This window comes from Eretmochelys imbricata, chromosome 21 (genome assembly GCF_965152235.1).
Source record: "Eretmochelys imbricata isolate rEreImb1 chromosome 21, rEreImb1.hap1, whole genome shotgun sequence".
In the NCBI taxonomy this organism is placed as follows: Eukaryota; Metazoa; Chordata; order Testudines; family Cheloniidae; genus Eretmochelys; species Eretmochelys imbricata.
The window spans coordinates 7,245,606-7,266,885 of NC_135592.1; the positions used below are offsets into that span (position 1 = coordinate 7,245,606).

At 41.2% G+C, this 21,280-nt stretch overlaps 1 protein-coding gene across 3 annotated transcripts; it reads left to right on the forward strand.

Moving 5' to 3' along the window:
• Positions 1–1,368: 1,368 nt before the first annotated feature.
• RBBP5 (RB binding protein 5, histone lysine methyltransferase complex subunit) lies at positions 1,369–20,190 on the forward strand. 3 transcript variants are annotated; one of them, XM_077839194.1, is made up of 14 exons: positions 1,369–1,432; positions 2,932–2,957; positions 3,827–3,999; positions 4,795–4,935; positions 5,820–5,982; positions 6,580–6,689; positions 7,307–7,426; positions 7,837–7,990; positions 8,106–8,177; positions 8,816–8,933; positions 10,814–10,883; positions 11,603–11,832; positions 12,764–12,958; positions 17,269–20,190. In XM_077839194.1, exons 1-14 carry the CDS (start codon positions 1,414–1,416, stop codon positions 17,295–17,297), a joined length of 1,620 nt encoding a protein of 539 aa, XP_077695320.1. In that variant the 5' UTR covers positions 1,369–1,413; the 3' UTR covers positions 17,298–20,190. The 3 variants fall into 3 exon arrangements, with proteins under 3 accessions (XP_077695320.1, XP_077695322.1, XP_077695323.1); XM_077839196.1 differs by having other exon boundaries at positions 17,272–20,190; XM_077839197.1 differs by lacking the exon at positions 1,369–1,432 and adding an exon at positions 2,260–2,505.
• Positions 20,191–21,280: the final 1,090 nt, after the last annotated feature.

Below are 21,280 nucleotides of genomic sequence, written 5' to 3' on the forward strand. Positions count from 1 at the left end.
GCTTTCTGCACAATCCCCTTACTTTCATCATACTCCCTTTCAGTTCACTCTCAGTAAGCTTTCCAAATTAATTATTGCTATTATGGCTGTAGCTTTTACTGAGCAGAGTAAACAGAATTTTGTTCCCAGCCGGTAGCTATGAAGGTTGAACTCTGTCATCTAGCTAAAACTCCTGTAGTAACCCTATAGTGCTTCTCTGCAACTCAATCTCATAAACTCTCTGTCTTCCTATCTAATGATCAACCTTGCATAAAGTGAGTGCCTAAGCAGAATGAAATGACTGACTCAGTAACAGGCAATAAATGTGGCTTTCATCTTACAGGTAAGTTAGTAAAACATACCTCCTGCCTGTGTCTGACACTAGCACCATGGTCTATTAGTTTCTTCTTTTGTGTGTGTGTTTGGGGGTAGGGTAAGGTATACTGTCACCTAATGCATGGGAGCTCTTGCCCCTTGCTTTTACTAGTTTGTCAATCTAACTAGAATCAAACTAGAATCTAATTTTGCCCTTTGGAAATGGCACTCTCCCTCTTTTTTTTAAGCAACTGGTCTGTTGGAGAGTAGAATCCTCCAGTGCAGAATCCTATCACAACCTCGGGAAGGAGTGAGAAGAGACACTTTACTGTATGAATGAAAGCTGCTTATCAGGGTCTCAAGCCATGTTCTTCATACAAGTCCAGCTTCTCTTTCACAACTGAAGTCAAGTCCGTGTCAATTTTCTCTAACATGCTCCATTACCGACCCTGTTAAGCACAGGCAGAGGGCAGGGTACTGTAGAGCTAGGCCTTTTCCACTACAGAGCATGGTTAGTTGTTTAGTCATTTCTGTGCAGAGGGAAGAACGGACTAAAGATAACCCAGGGCCTGCTGATTCCACACCACTCCCTGGGGCCATTGCACAAACCATAGCAATGCCCCAATCAAAAGTCTGAGCATTAGCGAGGGCTTTAGTACTGGTGCTGTACAGTAACTCAGGAGCCTGGAGCAGAGCTTGCCCCCAGCAGGGAAGAGGGGAAGTCTGTTAGGATAGCAGGACTTCTCCCACGTGACGTTTCACTGAGTCCCGCCTCCTCTCAGCTGTTCCTAAGCCCTGCCCCTGCCCTCGTGCACCCGGAACCTCTCTCTCGACTGTCTGCTGCAGGTAGGAATCTTTTTCCCCGTGCACCACTACGGGGTGCCTGCGGCGGTGCCTGACTCCCTAGTCCGTGGCCCGGCTCGTGAGGCTGTGCTTCCCCTCCACCCTGCGCTCCAGAGCCGGCCGAGGGGAGAAGCCGAAGTCGGGGTGAGAAGCCCTAGGAGATCTGCGGGGGGGGGGGCAGTTTATCAGGCAGCGCTTAGGGCAGCCCCGTTCAGGGAGGAGGCCCCCGGGGTCTTCGACGGTGAGCGGCGGGGACGGAGCGAGGCAGCGGCCAAGATGAACCTGGAGCTGCTCGGTGAGTGGGCGCTGGCGCTTTGCACCCCCCCGGAACCCCCTCTGCTCCCCTCCGCCCCAGGGGGGCGGCCGCGGAGACGGCGGGGAGGGGCCTCCTCGGTGGGGTCCCCGGGGTCGGGTCCCGTCTCTGGAAGGGTCCCCCAGCGGGCGTGTGGAGTTCTGAGGGCCTGGGGGTGGGGGGCTGGGCCCGGGACGGGGGGGGTTCCTGGAGGGAGGAGGCGCGCTGGCCTGGGGAGAGGCTGGAGAGCGGGGCTGGCGCGGGCTTGGCAGGGGGGAAGGGGCCCCTTGTCCTGGAGAGTCCAGGCCCCACGAGGTTCCTGGGGCGGAACTGTCTCCGCGGGGGGCCCGGGCTTTATGGGGGGGCTCAGGTCTGGTTCCTTCGGGTGACACTTGTTGGTGTGTTAGCGTCATGCGTGGCCTGCGTTGTGCTGCTCCCGCTGCCCCTCGCCCCTACATCCTGCCCCTCGCCCTGGGCGGACGCAGAGACAGCACCTTGCCTGGGTCTCCCCCCGGAGCAGCAGGCAGCGCTCCTGTGTGCGCAGACCGGCAGGCCGTTCCCACCCTCCCCGCTGGCCGGGGTGTGAAGCAGGTGGAACTTTGTAGCTGAACTGCGACCCAGAGTGTGGGGCTGTCCTCCTTTAGGCAGAAATAATTACTCATCTCCCTTCCCTTCCCCCATATAGTACTTCCGTTTTATTATTCTGAGAAACAGTCCCATATTTGGAGTCTGCAAATAGGAAAAACAAATTTTTGAAGCAAAATCATGGAACACCTGTTACAAAGAGATGGGGAGGCAGGAAGCTGCCTGTTGGAGGGTTTTGACAAGTGTTTGGGGGACAAGAGTGCTTTCGATTCAGCTCTTTAACCCTTTTGTCTTTTCGCCTGTCACTTAGCATGGGTGGGAGCAACTCTGAAATAGGGTTACCAAAAACTGGAAAACCTGGCCAAGAGGCTGGGTTGACATAAAAAAACCAAACAGAAAATTCTAATTTTGCAGTACAGAAGGACTCAGACTACTCATGCGGGTGGATGAGGTGTCAGCCTGATGGTGGTACTGATGCAAGCATGCTCTCGGTCAGTTTCACCAACACAGCAGCTCATTCATGTAGCCAGAGTCTATGCAGATTTATGAAACCTTGGGCTGGGGGGGAAGAATCTTATTTGAGAACTGACAGCGACACTGGGACAGGCCTCGATAGTTGGGTAAGTCTCATTACATCTGGGGTAAAACTTGAAGACCCACAATGATATATGCATGATTTATCTATGTTCAGTTTAAGACATGATCCTGCTATATGTAGAGTGCCCTTATTTCTCATTGACTATACTAGGAGTTTAGCGTGCTCGTAGGATCAGACCATCAGTGTGTTTGTAAACCTAATCTATTAGAATAAGGACAGCAGACTTGTGTCTAAATGGAAACAACATGGGATTGTTCAGTATGAAGTATGTGATTTTTATAGAATTTAATTAAAGCATTATGTTTTTGTTTTGTTGCAGAGTCCTTTGGACAGAACTATCCTGAGGTAAATCCTATTTTTTGAGAGGTCACTCTGTCTTTAGTTTTTGTTGGATTGCTCACTTGATTTTCCTTGTATTCAGTTTTAATCTTTCTTGTATTTAATTGTTGTTTTTAAAAAGCCAAAAAAACAAGGCAGCTGTTACAGGGCTATGCTTAATTGAGTCTCTAAAATAGGAAAGTCATCATGCTTTGCAAATATATCCATCCCAAAGTTAGCTGTGCTAATGCAGCCATTGTGCATGTCTTGTTATGTAAACAGTCAAGTGGAGTAGGGAAGAGATGGCTGTGTGGGTATAAATCTCTACATTGAGTAGTTCGGTCTTCTTTGAGAACCAAAAAACTATTCATTCATGAACTTGTTACTTCTATATTATCATCAAATCTGGCATCAGGCTATTTGACTTTGAAATCTATCAGGTTAAAATTTGTGGCTCCCAGAATTCATGAAAAGTACGCTGCTAGTTTAAAACTTGGATTAAAAATAAAAAGTAGTCTCTGTCTGTCTTACATCTGTGCTGGCTATTTGTTTTGTTTTGTTTGCCATTTGGCTTGGAGAAGGGGAATTTTAAATATTCTCCCTTTTCCGCTTCAAAATAAATTGTGAACATATTTCTGTACTTAGTGAGCTTTAGAAAATGCCCTTTTAAAAGCAATTTCACTCCTAATAGCTGGGTTTAAACCTGGTTGAGTGTTCCTTCAAGATCGGGCTACTGATCATCCAAACATCTGGCTTTTGGTGTTCAACTAAAATCTCAGGTGGTAGCTCATACATTTTGCACTTAAGGTTTAAAAGCAGGTAAAGTAAAGTGGGCACAAAGCTTGAAAACAGAAGTTTGGTTTCTCACTGTCTCTTCTGCCATTGTTTATTTCCAGGAGGCTGATGGGACACTAGACTGTATCAGTATGGCTTTGACGTGTACCTTTAACAGGTGGGGCACTCTGCTTGCAGTGGGCTGTAACGATGGCCGCATTGTCATCTGGGACTTCTTGACGAGAGGCATAGCCAAAATCATAAGTGCCCATATCCACCCTGTCTGTTCTTTATGGTAAGAAATTATTTTAGAGGTTGAATGTGAGTTTAAGTATTATGACATTTCTGTACTAAACCAGAGTTTATGGGAGTCTCCTAAGGGATTATCGTATTCAGTTAATTAAAGCCTCATTCCTTACCTCTCCTCTGAATTTCCTAAGATTCTCTTTCAAGTTCAAAGATTCTCCACCCCTTTGATGTTGGACGCCACACTTTCCTCTCCGGGTTCCTTTGCCTTATTTTGCCTCTTCTCAATAGTTGTGAATGGCAGCCCTTTCAAATTTGATGTATCAAGACCACACTATCAAGAATGCACTCCTGTAATCTAAAAGAGCTCTCTTTTTGTCGAGATGTAATTGGCACTTAAAAACAAAGAGTTTTAGAGGATACTTTTTCATAAAGCAAGTTCATTCCAAGCTTTCATTCTATTCAGGATTATAATCTATGTATTATCATAATATTTCTGCTTTGCTGTGAATGGAATTTGGTCAAATCGGTGCTTGCTATGGGCCAGGTACTGTGAAGTGCTGGCCATTCTCAAGACCCACTGAAGTCAACATACAAAAACAAATAAATGACTGTCTAAGCCAGTGCTTTGTAGGATCTGATCCTCTAAGTGAGTTTTAAAGAAATGATGTGCATAGTCAGTTTGTGGAAACACAAAGATAAAAGCTACTTGGAGCTGTCCAATAGACAGTTTTATAATAGCAGCTCATAGTTCTAATAGACTAGTTAAACTATTTTTTTTGTGAGCATAGGTTTTGTGTGTGTTTTTTTCCTGAAAGGTTAATATGTTTCTCTTCTCTTGCAGCTGGAGTCGAGATGGTCACAAATTGGTGAGTGCTTCAACTGATAACATCGTATCACAGTGGGATGTTCTGTCTGGAGACTGTGACCAGAGGTTTCGGTTCCCTTCACCCATCTTGAAAGTTCAGTATCACCCCCGAGACCAGTAAGTTGTATGGAAAAGATCCCTTCTTAGGAGTCTTTTATGAGCTGAATGAATGCTCTCTTCCCTATGGTTGTATAATCATGAAAACATGTTTATTAGATCTTGTAAAAGGATTTTCTAAAAACCTGAATGTTGTGTCTAGTCCACCAGATGCTCTCCCTTTAACAGGTTTCAGAGTAACAGCCGTGTTAGTCTGTATTCGCAAAAAGAAAAGGAGTACTTGTGGCACCTTAGAGACTAACCAATTTATTTGAGCATGAGCTTTCGTGAGCTACAGCTCACTTCATCGGATGCATACTGTATGCAGTTTCCACGGTATGCATCTGATGAAGTGAGCTGTAGCTCACGAAAGCTCATGCTCAAATAAATTGGTTAGTCTCTAAGGTGCCACAAGTACTCCTTTTCTTTTTTCTCCCTTTAACGTGTTAGTAATGTGAACAAAATAAAAATGTTTTTGTTGTGACTCTAACCTGCTGAAAAATAGTTTTGGGAAGTGGAAGAGGTTAAACAAAAGGATGTGTGTTAACAATTTATTTACAAATTTCTTGTTGAGTTGGCACAATTGATGTATAAACTTGGAAAAACATCCATAAAGAGATGTAAACAAAAAGGAAAAAATAAACACCAGATCATATTGTTTTACGATTGTATGCAAGAATCAGTCAGGACAAGAAAACAAAGATATTAGGGTTTTTCAGTTAATATCTGTTGCTCATGAATGCAAGAGAGAAGTCAAGGAAACAAAAGAACTTGTATCATGGTCAGCCACAATACGGCCCTGCTTTTCTCAAATTCCTTCAAGTTTTTTCGTACTGGTAAATGTGAAAATTGGAGTCTCTAGGAAAAAAAAACAAACTGTTAAACCTTCCTTTTCTCCTCTGCAGAAACAGGGTTTTGGTGTGTCCCATGAAATCTGCGCCAGTGATGCTAACACTGTCTGATTCAAAACATGTTGTTCTACCCGTGGATGATGACTCTGATCTGAACGTGGTGGCCTCTTTCGACAGGCGAGGGGAATATATCTATACAGGCAATGCCAAGGGGAAGGTGAGATGACACTGTGCTGATGCTCAGTGAGTGAAATAGTTAAAATAATGCAATTCATGGTCCAGGTGTCTAACCCTTCTAGGGATGAAGTCCTTTGTTTTGGCCTGTGAGGCATGTTCCCTGAGAGCTTCTTGACTCATTTCTATTATAATGATGCTGACCTTCCTTGGTAAAGCACTTCGACTCTATCTTTGAAATCTATAGATGAAAAATGCTATTTAAGCACTCTAAGTATTACTTGTATTGCTACTGTTTTTGAGAAGATTTGTAGGGGTCTTTCTTCCTCTAGTGCACATAAACTGCATGATAAAAGGTGCTATAGATGTATAATTCTTATCAGAGGTACTCAGTAATGTACACCTGCTGATTTAAGCCTCTCACTGTGAGGTAGATATTCTCCCTATTTTCCTGAGAGGCAGCATGGGGCATAGAGTGGACAAGTTCCTTGTTGTTCAAGGGCACAAGAATTAGTTGCAGAAACAGGAACTAGAACCCAAGAATTCTGCCTTAGTCCTCGGCACTATACCTAGGTTAACACTTGCAATGTGAGGCTGCGTAATGAAGACACTGATTATTTTCTGTTTCTTTAATCTTCAGATCTTGGTCTTAAAAACAGATACTCAGGATCTGGTTGCTTCCTTCAGAGTAACAACTGGAACCAGCAACACCACAGCTATTAAATCAATAGAATTTGCCCGGAAAGGAAGGTGAGTAGGAGGAAAATTGGAGGTGAATTGAAAAGTTTTAAGATGGATGAATGGGGTATAAAAATACTAACAGAACATATGTTAATCCGTATAGACGCAGACATTAAAAGTAAATATATTTCCTTTCCAAAATTAGTTGTTGTGGGGGATGTGTCAACTATATAATTCAGGGGGAATCCTAACAGTAATACACTGTCTGTTATGTAAATAGAAAATATGAAGAGCTGGACATATAACAGAACCGTGTGTTGGTTTCACAGTTCTGGCTAGGTTTTAAAGGATAAATTTACTTTTGAATTAAAAGTGGGAGAAATAGAAGGAGGGGAGATTAATACATCTCTGGCATACTTTTTTTTTTCTGATTAGTGTAGGTTCATGTCATAGGAAATGTTTTGTTTATATGGGGCCCATACCTGCAAAGTGGTGTGTGCCTTCAACTCTCATTGACTTCAAGAGGGAGTTGTGAGTGCTCAGTATCTTCTAGGTACATGTTGAATGTGTAATAAAAATTATGGTATTTTTCATGTTAGTTTAGGATTTAAAAAAAAAATACTTTAAAAAAAAGTCCTTGTTTCAATGTAATGAACTCTCTTCTAACGGTGTTCTCCTTCCCACAGCTGCTTTTTAATAAACACAGCTGACCGAATAATCAGGGTTTATGATGGTCGGGAAATACTAACCTGTGGGCGAGATGGAGAGCCTGAGCCAATGCAGAAGCTGCAGGATTTAGTAAACAGGTAGGAAGCAGCAGAGAGATTGGTGGCTTGAGATACAAAGCTACTTGCTTTGATGTGGCATTCACTGCTCGGTGTGTTCAGATAAAGAATTGATCTCATTCAGGGTGGCTTTTGGTGTAACAAGGCTTTTAAACAAACTATAAGGCACAGGTTTCAAATGAATAAAAGAATTCAATGAACCTCTCACCCAAGAAACCTAATAACCCTTTCCCATGAAACCTTCGCTAGAATCCTGTTTTCTCCGCATTTGCTTTGTTTTATGAATGGATCACTTGATGATTACCTGTTCTGTTCATTGCCTCTGAAGCACATGGCATTGGCCACTGTCGGAAGATGGTATACTTGGCTGGATGGACGTTTCACCTGACCCAGTATGGCCATTCTTATGTTTTTAATTTGCTTGCATGCAGGACACCGTGGAAGAAGTGTTGTTTCTCTGGGGATGGGGAGTACATAGTGGCAGGATCAGCACGGCAGCATGCCCTTTACATCTGGGAGAAGAGCATTGGAAATCTAGTGAAAATCCTTCATGGGACCAGAGGAGAACTGTTGCTAGATGTAGCAGTGAGTGTGTCTCCCATAATTTTTCTGTCAGTTATAATTCTAACAAACAAATGTTCTTAATCCACTTAAAAATAGACTCTTTCTTTCTCCCCTTTTACCATCTGAATAATTCCAGTGGCATCCTGTCCGACCAATCATCGCTTCCATTTCCAGTGGTGTTGTATCAATATGGGCTCAGAATCAAGTGGTACGTATTTTACAGATTAATTTCCATAGGGAATAGTAGCCAGTTAATTCTCTCTGGGCGGGTTGTATTTTAGGCATTCTGGCAGGCGATGCACCGCAGAATTTTCTTTCCAATATGTTACTGAATTAGGTCTTGAGTGAGCAAAATACTTAATGTGTGCTTAACTTTAAGCACAGCAATTAACATTAAGGTATTACTCATTTTCTTAAAGTTAAGCCTGTGCTTAAGCACCTTTGCTGAATCTGGGCCTTATTGCAGAGCCTGAATTCTCAGATAATGGGAGCAATGTCCTTCTCAATTTATTATTCGCAGATAACAGATCTGAGAACATAATCACAAACAAAAATGGTGAAACAGAGCATGCATCCTTCTGGTTATGGGAGTCCTTATCTATGTGCAAAGATTCTATTAGATTTCAAGGGATGAAGGAAATAAAAATGACCAGATGACCACAGAAACTCACTTTTCCAGTGTTGAGTCTGCCATGTGACTATGAAGCTCAAAGAGGGGCTAGTCTTGTGACAGTGCATGTGGTTTGGAGGATTTTGGGGCAGAGCTAGAGTACAGTTACACAGATGTCTCACTGCAGGTGCTGCTTGTTTGCACAAGGTAAAGTTCTCTTTGAATTTGCGGTTTAGGAAAACTGGAGTGCCTTTGCGCCTGACTTTAAAGAGTTGGATGAAAACGTGGAGTATGAAGAGAGGGAGTCAGAGTTTGACATTGAGGATGAAGATAAGAGTGAGCCAGAGCAGACAGGTAACATGTAATGCGAGTATGTATGTAAAAGAGGTCTGGCTATCAGTGCCATTGTTTATTAAATAATTCCTATGTCTGGATACATAGTAAAATAGAAATTAAAAATATGTGATTAAAAGCAGCGGTAGCAAAATGATAGATGATAAAACAAGCTAGGATTATTGGTCATAGGCAAAGCAACACGCTTCACTTATGCTTTTGTTTCCAAGGTTTATATCTGACATCCAACACTTCATGTAAAAAATGACTTCAGCACCTATGATTCATAGGCCATACAAAGTGAAATACCTCTGCATAAACAAGATAAAAGCAGTAAGCATACATGCAGTCAACCTCTTGGAGGGAGTCACTATTATTAGTGGGAGAGGAAATGTTGAATTTCAAGCAGTAACAATGACAGGTTTCAGAGTAACAGCCGTGTTAGTCTGTATTCTCAAAAAGAAAAGGAGTACTTGTGGCACCTTCACCACCTGGTGGTGCCAAAAAAACCCACCAGAGGGAAAGATATTTAAACCAACAAAGGGTAGGAGCTTCCAAATGACTTATAAAATTCTGCCATTGCCAAACACTTTTTGTGTATGTTTTGTAGCGCATGCAATGTTTAAGATTACTTGATGTCGGGGCCTTTTCAAGCATAATCATAGATTCATAGAATTGTAGGACTGGAAGGGACCTCGAGAGATGTTCTAGTCCAATCTCCTGCACTCAAGGCAGGACTAAGTATTATCTAGACCATCCCTGATGGGTGTTTATCTAACCGACCCTTAAAAGTCTTCAATGATGGAGATTCCACAACCTCCGTAGGCAATTTATTCCAGTGCTTAACCACCCTGACAGGAATTTTTTTCTAATTTCCAATTTTTTTTTTTCTAATTTAACTGCCCTTGCTGCAGTTTAAGCCCATTGCTTCTTGTCCTATCCTCGGAGGTTAAGAAGAACAATTTTTCTCTCTCCTTCTTGTAACAGCCATTAATGTACTTGAAAATTGTTATCATGTTCCCCCTCAGTCTTCTCGTCTCCAAACTAAAGAAACCCAGTTTTTTCAATCTTCCCTCATAGGTCATGTTTTCTAGCCCTTTAACTGTGTTTGCTGCTCTTCTCTCGACATTCTCCAATTTGTCCACATCTTTCCTGAAATGTGGCGCCCAGAACTGGATAATGTGGATAATGTTGGAATTGAGAATGGAATCAATTTTGTTATGATTTTAAAAAGTTGTTTAAATGGCAGCAAAAGGCATTTAATGGTAGTTAAGTTATTCTTATAGATAAATAAAAAAAGACCTATTTAATCACCTGCAATCTGTACAATAATTTAAGTTCATTTTAAAACATGATATAGAAAATAGTAAAAACTTGAATTTTTTACTTATAAACCTGTATTTTTAGCACTCATTGTAAGATGTGGTTTATGACTAAATAGAACCAAACGTATTTTTGACATGCTACCCTGTAATTTAAGATTGACCTACACTAGGAAAATGCTCTGCCATTTGCAATCGGCTCCCCCCATTTTCTCCGTCAGAAAAAAATGGTTTGGCTGCTGGTGTAGATAAGGGCCAACCCTTTGCAACCATTACAAAAAGCATGTTAGACACCTGAACCTGTCTGCTTACGTGATTTTTACAGATTCCAGCTGCAGTCAGATTAGCAAGGTAGAGGTTGTATTTTAAAACATTGTTGCTGCTGGATTACCCAGACACTTAGGGAAGAGGTGAAAAATCTGATTCTGGTGTATTCAAGGGAAATGCCCTAGGTCTTTCTGCCTAACTTCAGGATTCCAGATCTTGCATGGTAGACATTCAGGCATCAGCTAAAGCTTCCTAAGGAGAGGTCTCTGTTTTCCCTATCAGGCTATATTGCTCCATTTCTTTGTTTTTCAGGTGCTGATGCTGCAGAGGATGAGGAAGTGGATGTAACCAGTGTAGATCCTATTGCTGCCTTCTGTAGCAGGTAATTTTTTTTTAAAAAAAAAACTGGAAATTCCAAATGTGTGCCCAAGATTCTCTTTGTAATATATAAATTGCCACTCATTCTATATGTAACACATGGCTGCGCTGGCGTTTTGCATGTGTTCCCAATAGTGCTGAGAGGAGTTACATGTCTAGAGAATAATTTACTGAGACCAGACTATATCTCAGAGGGTACAAAATGATTGTATTCTGCAGTCTTACATGCTTCACTAACAAGGTGTAAAACCCTAGCACTTGACACTAAAGCTCAATCTTTAGTTGGCCTTGAGAAGCAATAAGATTATAGTCCTATCCCATTGCTCTTCCCTGTTGTTTTCCTCCATATCCCTGACAAACTTCTAAAGATACTTCTATTTCTACCTTTTTAATTTGCCTAATCTTCAAATCTCACATCATAGCCAACGTAATTTCAATCCAGGGAGACCTATGGAAATCCATTAGCACAACTTTGTGTATCGTGAGGAACACTGTGCCTCCTAGGGGTTAAATGCCTTGCCTCCACAATAGTTCCCCTTCCCTTCTCAATCTTCTTTGTTGTTGGCAATACATATTTTAGTCTCTGGAATATTCTGGTAACTGTGTAGTGTCAGTGTATGGCTGGTGTCTGTATGAAGCAGCCACACAGTCTTACTTTAGGGACCTAGAGAAAAGCATATTAAATGTGCATGTTTTAAAATGAAAATATTTTCTCCTTTACAGTGATGAAGAACTGGAGGACTCCAAAGCGTTGCTGTATTTACCTATTGCTCCTGAAGTGGAAGACCCAGAAGAAAACCCTTATGGACCCCCACCTGATGCTGTCCAGACCTCCCTAACTGATGAGGGAATAGGCTCTGAGAAGAAGAGGCAGTCATCATCTGATGGACCTCAGCCACCAAAGAAGAAACCCAAAATGACCAACATTGAACTGCAAGGAGTACCTAATGATGGTGAGTGAAAGCTGCCATCATTTTAGTGCCCATTCTGCACTGAAGATGGGTGTTTCATCTTTGCAGCATTCCCAGCTCCCACCAGTTTCAAGACCAGGTGTTACAAAATCAATCTCTGATCGTGCTAATAGTCAGAAACCTTTATGTTGCTTTTGATAGTAGTCGTCTTTGGCCATCACCCTGAACCAAGTTCTGTTATAACTCATATTCTTTTACGAATGAGTGAAGTCATTCTAAAACAATGATTTTTGGTGTTCTTTGTACTTCATTCATTCATTCATTCATTCATTCATCTGCTCATTTAGCCATAGTGGGATAAATTGGAAGAGCTTTGCCATTAAATAAGTCACTTCTATCTCTGCTAGCCCCCGTATTGAAATAGAATTAGAGCCTAGGCCTACACCAACAGAAATGCAGCATTATATGACATTAGGTAAAGGTGGCAAAGTCCAGGTATATTAGAATTCATAAGGAGGACCAGGAATAGCAAAATACATTTCTTCTGTGTTTGTGCCACGGTATTTTGCCTCAGAGGGTCAACTTCTGCTAAAACTGAATTTGTCTCCTTGATAAAAAGCTGACCTGCATCCTGTGGGAAAGCGTTCTCTCCCGCTGCATTGATCTAGCTGTTGGAGACGGTGAGATTTAGGCCAATGGTGGCTGCAGTAATCGTTGTCCTAATCCTAGTCTCTGTTTGCGCTCACTCCTCTGATTTCATGCAGCCAAAGTGATTGGGGTGTTTCTTATTTCTTGAAATGACTACACTGATCCATCTCTTTTACAGATTTAAAAAAATGTTTTTTCCTTCTTATAAATCCCATCTTGTGACATCAGAAATGTAAGGGGAGTGGCGGGTCACGTGACTTCAGTTTGCCACTCCAATGGCTATAAAGCATATGCAGGTATTTCAGGTGTTTCTGTCTCTTTGCAGAAGTCCATCCGCTGCTGGGTGTGAAGGGAGATGGTAAATCCAAGAAGAAGCAAGCAGGCAGGCCTAAAGGATCAAAAGGTAAAGAGAAAGATTCTCCATTTAAACCGAAACTCTACAAAGGGGACAGAGGTGCTTTACCTCTGGAAGGAGCAGCGAAGGGTAAAGTGCAGGCGGAGCTGGGACAGCCTTTGACAGGTAAGGACCCAGCGTGAGCGTCGTTGGCTTGCTTGGTGGCCTTGCTTTGTACAGACCCTGACTTGATATAGTCTTACCACTTTATCTTCCCAAATGGCATTTGCTCACTAAGTGTTTAGCTGCTGTCAAGGATAGGCAAAATTTTCCTTTCTTAAAGTGTAAATGACTATATATTGATCACAAAACCAAAACAATGTACAAAATCAAAACACACACCCCATTGCGTATACTGCAACTAAAGAACATACAGGATTTTCTAATATAATATAATAATTCAATGTTATGTCAACAGCAAAAATGGTGGTAGTGGTTTGATTCTTTAATGTAGTGTGTGACAGCTCTTACGTTCATAATAGGCTTCAGTTTGCCAGTCAGGGCAGTTGATTCTTGAAATATGTGTTAGGAAAGAATGTAAGTGGTGGAGGTTTTTGAGGTGTAAGGTATTGCTCCATGCCATCATCAGTAGTGGCTGGTATGCCAAAGAACCTAAAATTTGCATAAGCAAAATTGAGAGAAAGGGGAAAAACTGCTAGTAGTGGCTGCTTTCCCTTGGTTGCAGACGCTTAGCAGTGCAAAGAGTATTGCTGCATTTTAGAAGCTTCTTGCTGACTTGATTTTTCTGTTCCTTGTTTTGGTATATAGTACATTTTAGGGATTATCTCTGGTTCTTAATTAAATAGGTAGCTTTCATGTAACACTGTTCACCATACAAGCCTTCCCATTCAGTACACACGCGCGCACACACACATTCTGCAAGGAACTAACCATTTACCATGAAGTAATTTATTAATATTCAGTGGATTTCCACAAAAAAGTATTTTTTTTTTGTTGAGGATAAAAGTATTTTCCAGTAACTTTGCTTATGAAATCCTTTATTTTCTCAACCTCTGGGCCTCTTCTGAATGAGCAGCGACCAAAACTCATGTTTTCCTTACTGTATCAGAGTACTGTCTGTGTTTTAAATGGTTTCTGCCAAAATATATACCTGTAACTTTCCATTAGGTAAAAGCTTAATTTCCTATAAAGAAATGTTATGATCCTCCTTTTAGCAGATGTACAACACTCTGATCTGGCAGGGGAAGAGGAGCTCTACTTCAGCCTTTATTTCTTAAAGGATATTTTAAAAAGGACACTGTCAAGAGAAAATTAATTTTTCTCTTATATGTGTGTTGTAATTTCATTGAATTCAGCGGGAGTTGTATTGCTGTAAGTGAGAGCTGGATTTCCTGACTGTATTTACATTTTTTGGGTCACTTTCTGGTTCCTGTGCACTAACATTAGGTTGTGTTTGGCTTACCTACGTATGGGGGTTTAGCTACTTGACAATGCCCTTTTCAGCTGAAATTGACTGAAAGCAAAGGTCTGCGTCTGACACATGCTGTGGTAATAGATTGGGAAGCTGCTCTTCTACCTGCGTGTTTGGAAAGGCTCATTTAGGTACAGAAAAGCAAAATATGAATTGGAATTTGCTGAGTTGAGCCCCATTTTCTAGGTGTGTTTAAGTTAAGAGTGATGCACAGAGACCCAAAGACATGATTGATTCATACACAAAATTTTGCACATCCTTGAGCTCAGCAGCTGCTGCTATGGATTTTAGGCTGTCCAGATTTGATTTTTTTCCCCCCTCCTTCTCCACACTGCTGGTCCTATGTTACCCACCTTGCTCATTGTCCTTCCTGCTCTGCTCCTGTTATGTTGCTTGTATTGGTATCAATAAGTGCTTGTTCTTTGCATATGAGGGGATATGATATCAGAAGTTTGTCTACCTACCAGGGCAAAATCTGTCCATTGAGTGTGCAGCTTGACTGGTTTTTATTGTTGCTATTTAATCTCTTGATGTACTGCACTCTCCAAAATGCTTGAAATTAAACTGAAGCTGTTAGCCCAAAACAAACTTGACACTATGCAAAAATTACTCCTGATGATGATGATGTTGAATGGCTTCAAATGTCATCCTCATTTTGGCACTTTAACGTCTCTAAAATTATCCTTGATTGCCCAACTAACTAAGCACCATACGTTTTCTTTTAAAGCAAAAATATAGTGTTAGAGTATCTGGGTTCCGAGGATTCTAAATTACCCAGGCAGGCTTCCATTGCACATCGTGACTGCACCATGTCGTGCTGGAGGAACCGAACCAGTTTTAAAACCAAACAAATATAAGAATGAGTGTTTGCAGAATACCATACATTTTTTCTTTTATCACACTGCTGATTAACATAACTGTATTCAGGCGGCTATAAATGGAAAAGCATTATACACTGTTCACCGTTCACCACTATTTGCAAACAAAAGAAAAAAAACACAAGTTGTTCAGTGCTTTTAATAAATGTACAAGGTGTCTAACCTTTGAGCTTCTGTGCCAATGTAGTCTACCTGTTCCTAGGCTAGTGCCATTATCATCATTAGCAGGTCTTTTCCAGATACTGTGTTTGTGCAGTCATGCAGGTGTAGCTTTATGAATATGTTTGACTTGCCTGAGACATTTTTTGAAGGCGGATCACAGCCTACATTTCCTTTGCAGCTTGCCATCAGTATTACTTCCATCTCCTCTATAATTCCCTTTAAAAGAAATTTCCCCGCGTGTATTTTGAATGCAGCAAAAGTTAAAATAGGCTCCTTCTTCTTTGTTCTTGCACATCATTATAAACTCATGGATATCAAAGCTAGATGGAACCATTACGGTATAGTCTGACAACCTGTAGCACCCCGGCTATAGAATTTCACCCATTATAGTTGTTGATGTTGGGATCTGAGCACCTGTATGGCTTGTGTGAAATGGTGGCTACAGGGCCAGTGGAGGCCACATGCTTTTTCAGAGAGCCTGAAAAATGGGGGCTCCTCTCTCCTAAGGAGTAGTGGATTTAAATAAATAAATCTTTAGCCATTCCCCCACTAACTTTAGCAATCTTAGTGGATGTTAATGGGCAGTGGAGCCTTTTATTTATTCATTTATTTTGCTTTGTGCAATCAGTACGGATTTTATTTTTTCATTAGTGTTAATTCAGATGTTCTTGGGCATTAAGCAGTTAATTAGTATTATTTTTACACAGTACATATCTTCTATTAAGATCCATGAGTGCAGTGTTTCTCAACAACTGGTCCGTGGACTGGCGCCGGTCCCTTAGATCTCCCTGACACAGTTTAGGAAGGCAGCAAGCTGGTCCCTGATACCAAAAAGGTTGAGAGACACTGCATTAGTGCATGCCTCTGTGGAGTCATATGGACTTGCTGGGCCTGCTCATAGATCCATGTTCGTGTATCTCAGGGTAGGACTGCGTTCAATATGAGGAGAACAAACTGGTGAATCAAGTTGATGGAGTAGCTGGAGATGCCCTCCACAGAGAAGCATGCGCTCTTTCAACTCCTAGAGCCCTGTTACCTCAAACAGAAATATTCAGGCCTACCGTCCTTCTCTCCTTTCCCTTGTCCACCCTGTATTCATGCATGTTCCGTTAGACAACCAGTCTTTTCTTGAGGGCATTAGTGTACGCCACTTGTGGATAGTCACCTTCAAACTCAGCCGGCTTCCCCTCTGCTTCAGGAGTCTTGCCTGCTTCTAGTCTGACTCACCATGCAGAAGCAGACACTTGGCTAGCGAAGGCTGATTTTTACCATACCTCCTGCTTAAAGCCACTAATTTCTTGCAGTGCTGCTTTGTGAATTAGTCAGTCAGTTGTTAAAACAGCAATGCAACATGCATACTTCCTCTGGAAGCTGTTTGCTGCACTGCCGGGATGCATTCCATCTCTGCAAGTCAGCTGGCTGGGATGCTGAGCCCAGTACAGATGAAACTCTGCCATTGTACTGCCCAGTCTGAGAGTAAATGCATTTTCTTCAAGTGAAAATGAGGTCTCAGTATAAACAAGCTCAATTGCCTTGGCCCTTTTGATAATTTTAAGACTGAAACTGTTTTAAAAAAAAAAACAAAAACAAAAAAAAACCTGTTTAAATCCAAAACCAAGTGGAACTTGTGTTTGAGTTCAGTTGTGTTTTGATCGGAGTTTGGGGATTAATTAAAGTCCGAAACTTAAACCTGGTAAGTTTGCTTAAGTTCCTGCAAAATGAGATCAGAGTTCCTCTAGTCCATATCTGGTATTTCTGTACATGTTTAGGATTCTGTGCACAGACAACTGAAGTGGTGGTATAATCACCAAACCAGTGTCTGTCATGCTTCTGAAAAGCGTCGCGCTATATTGAAAATATCTGTTTTAGCCTGCTCTTCTGGCAATGTTAGCATATTTGATGGCCTCCAGTTGTTTGGGTTCCCTGATGATGAAATATTTTTCACCTGTCTTTGATCTCTTTAGCAGGTGGTGCAATCTCAGAACTGTTATGAAGACATTCTGCTTTCTCTTCCTCTGTTCTTTCCTATGTTGGCACCATAATGTGGAATATGGACAAGGTGCTCAGTCAGATAATGGACTGACTTTAACTTAATACAGCAACCTGATTGCTCGTGGATGCAGGGAGTGACTTTTATAAGAAGTGAATTATGGAAGAGAAAATGGCCTGCATTCCTTCTCCTCAACCCTCTTTCCCACAAACAGTGTAAGATATTGACTCTCAGGACAGGAGATTTGCAAAGAAACTGTGTGGATTGTCTCCTTATAGCATTTGCTAAAGTGAAGCACCCTGCTTTCCTCAAGCTAAGAAATCATTTTCCGTTTGTTTCTTTCAAAGATTTTAGTTCTGAAACTGAAGCATGCCAAGATTTTTATTCCCGGGACCATGTACCCTCTGACTATGTATTCCTAAGAACTTCCATTTAATTAACTCTCATTTCAGTGAATTGTTGTGTGTTTTATTCTTTCTTCTGTGCCATCTCTACAGTACTTTACAGTGAGTTAAAAGAAAATCTGTTAATATCTTCATACACACACCCGTTTTGTACCACCACTGCGGGTTGTGTGCAAGGTCTGATGCCTCGTCATCAGGCAAAGATTTCGGATTAGGAGCTGAGATAGTCTCTGACGTCTACAAAGAATGGTCGGTTTGTGCAGGTGAAAGATGCCAGCTTCATGACACTGTTTTGTTGGTAGAATTGGGGAGGGAGAAGATAGAAGTAAGTCTAAATAAAAGACCCAAGAATTTGACTTTGTTGCCTTTAGGCTAAGGTATAAAAGGTTGCATTTTGCTACTTTATCTCTTTGCCTGCAGTGTTGGTTCTTTTTATATTGTCATGTCAGGTACCATAGTATAGGCAGCTGGCTCCCTCTTTTGCTGACCCATTCTTGCAAGTGGAGAAGGAAGAGAACCCCATCTTTATCTCAAAAGAAACGATAGTATAAATATTCAGGCTTTTTTTCAGTTAAATATCGAAGACCTTGAATAAGAGCCAAGAAAAGCCAATCATGAAACAGTAACACGGGTTTAAGAGCCAAGGATCCTTATTTATTGTTTTAAAGTGGTCCGATTTATTTCCCCTGGTGAAATAAGGGGAGGAGAAAGATGGAGGTTTGTGTGTTCTTTCAAAATCTCAACCTTTCTTCTTCTTCCCGTGTATGCTTTAATTCCCTTGTCCCTCCCCATGACCTGTATAATGCTGCCACTTTCCTTCTGTGCAAGGAGAACTAGATGGCAAGGTCTCTAAAGTCAGTCAGCATTGTTCCTTAACAACTGCCCCTGCTGATGATTAAGTGACATTGATTAATATGTACACAGAATAGCTAAGTTATAGAACATGTACACTGGGCATTGTAGAGGTCAGGCTCAAGCCACCATTTGGAGTGTGCCACAGGAATGGTCAGGAGAGAACTTCTTGCAAACTTGTGGAGATAAGAAATTAGGCAGCAGATGTCTTGCAAATTATACTCCTGGTCCTTCAGTGTGCTGAGTACCCTCAACTCTCATTGAACTCCTTGGAGTTGAAGGCTCCTAGTACTTTTCAGGAGGTACTCCGGACTATGTAAGAGAGGACCCTACATAAATAACATCACTATCTTAGCTTGAGTAGCAAAAATGGACCATTGGACTAGCTTCCACACACAGTCTTGCAAAAGTGGGCTTTGGGGCTAGTTTCTGCATGCAGTCTGGGAGATCAGTTGTTAGTTTAATTTGTACAGTTTTTGTGTAATATTTTTCATAAGTGCTTACTTATTTAATACTTTTTAAACCTGTGATTCCATTATGGGATGTCATATTTCATGGTGATAACACCTAGAATGACAAAAATTGGCAGGTGTAGTAGAATGATGCTACCTTCTGAATCACAACCCGTAAGTTGTGTGGCTGCTCATTCTTTCCATTTCAGATGTAGACGACAAACCACAGGTGACAGATACACACAGAAGTCATGGAAAAACTGAAGTTTAACAGTACCATCTCCCCCAGTAACCTCCTTGTATTCTCAGGATTATGTGGGCTACACACATCTGAATTTAAGGTGATCCTTATTCAGTCCCTGAGCTGAAGAAAGTCTGTTCTGCTTGAGACTTAGCAGATGGGACATCATAGAGATTCTTTTTCTCCATCCCTGCCTACTTTCCGGGTGACAGTAGCATGTTATTGGATGTTTTGTGCAACAAATTAAAATAGAGCTTTCAGTCTTAGTGCTCCTCGTTGCTCAGGGTGTGTTACACTTGCTCTTCAGCTACTTTCATTTATTTCCTTGGCTTAGTAAATTCAGCCTGTTTTCACTGCTTCTTTTAATTTCAAAACATCCTTCATACAAAAGTATCCACTCATACCAGAAGCCCAAGAAGTGAGTCAGGCAGTTACCTATGTTAGGTCTAATTTAAGCAAAGCAGCCAGTAGCAGCATTGGAAATAAACAAAGTTCATAAGAAAGCTGGTGGTTTTGTTCCTAACTTGCAGTCCAGTGTCTTGCTTCATTTAATGAAACTATTTTTGATTCCACCCTCACATATTCTGATAAGCTTTCTTTGCCCTTTGAACTCTCTGGACAGCTCATTTCGTAGCTTAAACTCTTATGGTGTGTCTGAATCCATCACAAACCCTAATGCTGCCCAGGTGATGGCTCTGAAGATTGTCTTAACGCATATGAATTTTCATAGACTCCAGCCTTCAGTTGTGTTGAATGCTTCTCCAATTGTACAGTGTATGTCCTTGGTTTATTTTCTTCTGTCTTTTTAATTCATTATTTTGATATCTCTGTAGTTTTTGTACAAAATGTGTCAGATAATGGCCAGTTGGTAGTCATCGCTGCAACAGAGCAGTGATGTTAGCTTCTGTGTTTGTAAATAAAGAGGTATGTTTTATTTCTTAAACTTGTGGGTAAGTCTCTGTGTTCCTTTCATTCTATTATTATTATTTGTGTATTGTGGTAATTGTGACACTCCCTGGAGGTCCTAGCCATGGATCATGACCTCATTGTGCTAGGTGCCATAGAAACTTAGAAAACAACCATCTCTGCTTCAAAGAATTTACAATCTAGGGATTATTTATTTATTTTGCAGCAAGAATTTGCTTGAAAAAATTTCTTTATTTAACAAAAACAAATTCTTAGTCTAATAAAAATATTTCCATATTCTATTAAACAAACAAAAAAACAGTGCGAACAGATGGTCTTAAGTATGAGTTTGCATTTGTGTGCAACACAAAAGTTCCTGGACAGAGAACCTGAAAGTGAAACTGACCATAAGGAAAAGAGAAATTGACTTAATTGAATTTATGTTCCAGTACTCTCATGCTATGCTGAGCTTAGTATCGATATTGAGAGAATGTAGAGATGGAGAAAGTGAACAGCATAAATAAAGAACAGTAAAATGGATTTTAAAAATTCTTTCAGATTTAATAATCTAAGGTAGTGGTGGTAAGAGAGGTGTAGTTATTTGTTAGCACTGTTCATTTTTAAGGAAAAAGTCAGTGTTCCTGCAATCTGACCATAGGTAATCCTGATCTTTAGTAATATCAGTTTGCTGGTCAGGGACTACTTTTGTTTACTGGACTATTGTCACAATACTGTATTGCTCCATCAGAAATAAATACTATGTTTACTTCTCATGACACATGATACTTGGCACTTCATTGCACCTGTCTTCGAAGACTTTCACAGCTCTTTGTGAACCATTGCTTTGGAACCATTCTCTTCTCTCCCTGCACCAACACCCGTGTATTGTAAGTGGTGGCTTCCATTTTGCTAATGTATCAATTGGAACGTGAAGGTTGTGACTCTCCGACGGTCACTCAGTGAGTCAGTAACTGAGTCCAGAATACAACCTGGGAGTCAAATTCACAGCTAATATAAGTGGCATCTGAAGTCAGTGCAGCTGCAGCCACCTCTGCAGAACCTGGGGCTCCTGACTCCCAGCCTTACGCATGAACGCTGATACTGTCAGCTCAAATGGGGCTGCCTGGCTTT

Excerpts from the sequence above, each read along its gene's own strand:
- RBBP5 (XM_077839194.1), top strand. Across the intron at positions 2,958-3,826 it reads TTGGACAGAACTATCCTGAG|GAGGCTGATGGGACACTAGA; the intron begins GTAAATCCTATT and ends GTTTATTTCCAG. Across the intron at positions 10,884-11,602 it reads ATTGCTGCCTTCTGTAGCAG|TGATGAAGAACTGGAGGACT; the intron begins GTAATTTTTTTT and ends TCTCCTTTACAG.